The sequence below is a fragment of the Echinops telfairi genome, unplaced genomic scaffold (assembly GCF_000313985.2).
Source record: "Echinops telfairi isolate 266 unplaced genomic scaffold, ASM31398v2 ScPeMD7_3;HRSCAF=10, whole genome shotgun sequence".
NCBI classification, from domain to species: Eukaryota; Metazoa; Chordata; class Mammalia; order Afrosoricida; family Tenrecidae; genus Echinops; species Echinops telfairi.
In genome coordinates, this window is record NW_022103899.1 from 61109574 (window position 1) to 61112316 (window position 2743).

Here is a 2743-nt window from a genome sequence, read left to right on the forward strand (position 1 = left end):
ACACACACTGGAGCACATTTGAGGATCCACTGAGCCACACCTGCCTGGGATCCAACAGGTGACGCAGCTCTGGTGGTGCGCTGGTTACATGTCACGTTGCTGTCCACAAGGTCAGCAGTTTGAGACCCCCAGCCACTCCTCGGGAGAAAGACAAAGCTCTCTAGTCCCATAGAGAGTTCCTGTCTTGGAAATGCACAGGGGCAGTTCTACCCGGTCCTTGAGGGTCCCTGGGAGTCAGCACCGACTCGATGGCAGTGAGTTGCTTTGGTTTGGGGCACCCTGGGAGCTGTCATAGGAATGAAGGAACTTAAGTTATTCATGGAAACTTTCATTATATTGTCATTCATCCCGCCCCCCACCCCCAGACGTTTAACTCTTCTTGGATGTGCAGGACAGAACATCATCTGTGTAGGGTTCAGCGCTATCTCTCCTTTCAAGTACCCATCTCCCGGGGGGCTTGGAACGCCTCCCTCACAGATGGAGTGGGGAGCTTCTGTATTTTTACCCTGTGGGGGTCTGGGAGTGTTATCTCCCACAGATTAGGGTGGAGGCTACTGTATTTCTTTAATCCTGTGCTCACTACGCACACACAGTCAAAGTCTCGACTGTATGTTACGTGACACAGTCTGTACATCCTTAACTGAGTTTCATCCCGATGCCATCCGTGGAAGAGAAATCTGAGGGGAAAGCTCACGTTCACTGCTACCTTCTCCCAGAAACGCTAGCAGCATCCCTCCTGCCAAGCAGAGAACGCGGGAGTTCCCCGCAGCAGAAAGATCGTGCAGAAACGCGTGGCCAGCTGTGACTGGCGGGCAGCGCCGTCGAGCAAGGGGGCGCTGTAATCGTCTCCATGTGGGCATTTCTGGGCCTCAGCCTCTGTGACCCCACAGTAGTGTCTGTGATACTGAACAATACTGCTTTCTGCACAGTCAGCGTCTGTAGGGCAAGAGGGTGCTGGAACCTTGTACACGTACGTATGTATGTCTGGGCCGCTGCCTCTGTGACCCCATGGTGTTATCGTATTTGCGATAGTGAAAGAATACGACTTTCTGTACAGCCAGCTTTTAAAGGGCTTGTCTAACTCAGTGTTCTCTTGCCTTTTCCATCCCGTTGCAGACACAGGGCTGGGCGACTCCGTGTGTTCCAGTCCCAGCATCCCCAGCACCACCAGCCCCAAGCTCGACCCGCCCCCCTCGCCACACGCCAACAGGAAGAAGCACCGGAGGAAGAAGAGCACCAGCAGTTTCAAAGCTGACGGGCTCTCGGGTGCCGCCGAAGGTGAGGGACGCCGGGGTCAGGTGTGCGTTTCCGACAGGCGGACGCTCTTCTACAAGTGTGTGAAGGCCTCAAATACCCCAGAGTGAGGTCTCACCTCAGTGTCAAGATGGGACCCCACCGTGCTGCCCAGCATTGGTTGGCTGGGAGGCAGCAATGCTGGCTCCCCATTGGTGGCCCAACATGGGTCCTGTTCAGTAGTGCCCACCTCGGCATACTGGGCAGGGCGCCCATCCTAACTAGGTGTTTGCTTGGCAGTTCTCTGCTGCAACCAGTCACATCCATTCTACTACGCCAGCTGGGTCCTTTCTGGCTTCATGCACCAAGGCGGTGGGAAATGGCTCTTCCGTCACGTCCATGATTTGTGAGTTCTCTGAATGCAGGGACCTTGCTTTTCCAGCGTTCTGTTGAGGCCACTTTGCTTCCATGGGAGACCTGCGCTGGTACCTGCTCTTGCTACTCAGCAGGACCCCAAAGAGGAGGTGCACTCTGACAGAAAGCGTGCCCCACATCCGGTTCCCAGCAAGCCGTCAGAGGCAGCACCTGCCACCCAGCTCCTTCCCAGGAACTGCCCTCACTCGGCACCTGGGTGTCAGGCCCACCTGGTCTTGCACTGTGTCTGTGGACACCGTGGTCGTGTGGCCGTGGGTCGGGCGTCCTCTGGCATGGTTGCGTAGGCTCTTTCGGAAGAAGACTCAAACGTTGCTCCCACATAAGGTTAGGGTGACTGCTGCTTGGCTTGCCGCCTCTCGGGCTCGAAGGGTTTGCAGGGCTGTGTAGCATTAGGAAGCCCTGAGTACCTGCCGGTGTGGTGCGTCCTCTCCTCCTTTGATGGCCCCTGGAGCAGCTGGTGGGTTTGAAATGTCCACGTGGCGGTTAGCAGCGCAGTGCCTAACCCATAGCGCCACCAGGGCTCCATCTCTAACCAGAGAGAGTCCCTCATCCCATTGAGAAGGACCCTTCCCAGCGAAGCAAAGCTGTGTTCTCGGGTGGCTGGCTCTACGAGGCACGTCCGGAGCTGGGGGGACATTCCCACAGTCTTTTCTGAAGCCCGCCACACTTTAAAAGATCTCAGGGTATGCATCCCCGCCCCTCTCTCACGGGTTTACATCTCTGACATTGGGGTGCGCCTGACACTTGAGGGGAGGTTTTCATGTGATGAAATAGGATCTTCCCCAGCAGCCTGGGAGATTGTTAGGTACCACCAAGTCGGTTCAACTCGTTCCGCCCCACACACAAAACAGACCCCATCCTCCTGTTTGAGTCTAAGAAAGGGAGGTGTCCAGATGGGGCCAAGGCTGAGCACTGAGCTGCTAGCTGAAAGGTCGGCAGTTTGAGTCCACCCAGTGGCTCCTACAGGGAAAGTCCTGTCGAGCAGCCCCTGTCAGGACGGCAGCATCAGAAACTGATCCTACTCCATCACTTGCGGACACTAGCAGAAACGAACCCGCTGCCGTTGAGTTGACCC

General features: G+C 56.3%; 1 protein-coding gene across 5 annotated transcripts in view; it reads left to right on the forward strand.

The window, feature by feature from the left end:
* The window catches only part of AGAP1 (ArfGAP with GTPase domain, ankyrin repeat and PH domain 1), a 416730-nt gene that overhangs the window by 320999 nt on the left and 92988 nt on the right, over nt 1-2743 (forward strand). For all 5 annotated transcript variants that reach the window (XM_045295022.1, XM_045295029.1, XM_045295039.1 and 2 more), the window contains one exon: nt 1117-1278. In XM_045295022.1, the coding sequence (XP_045150957.1) occupies nt 1117-1278 (162 nt within the window). The remainder of the gene's footprint in view (nt 1-1116; nt 1279-2743) is intronic.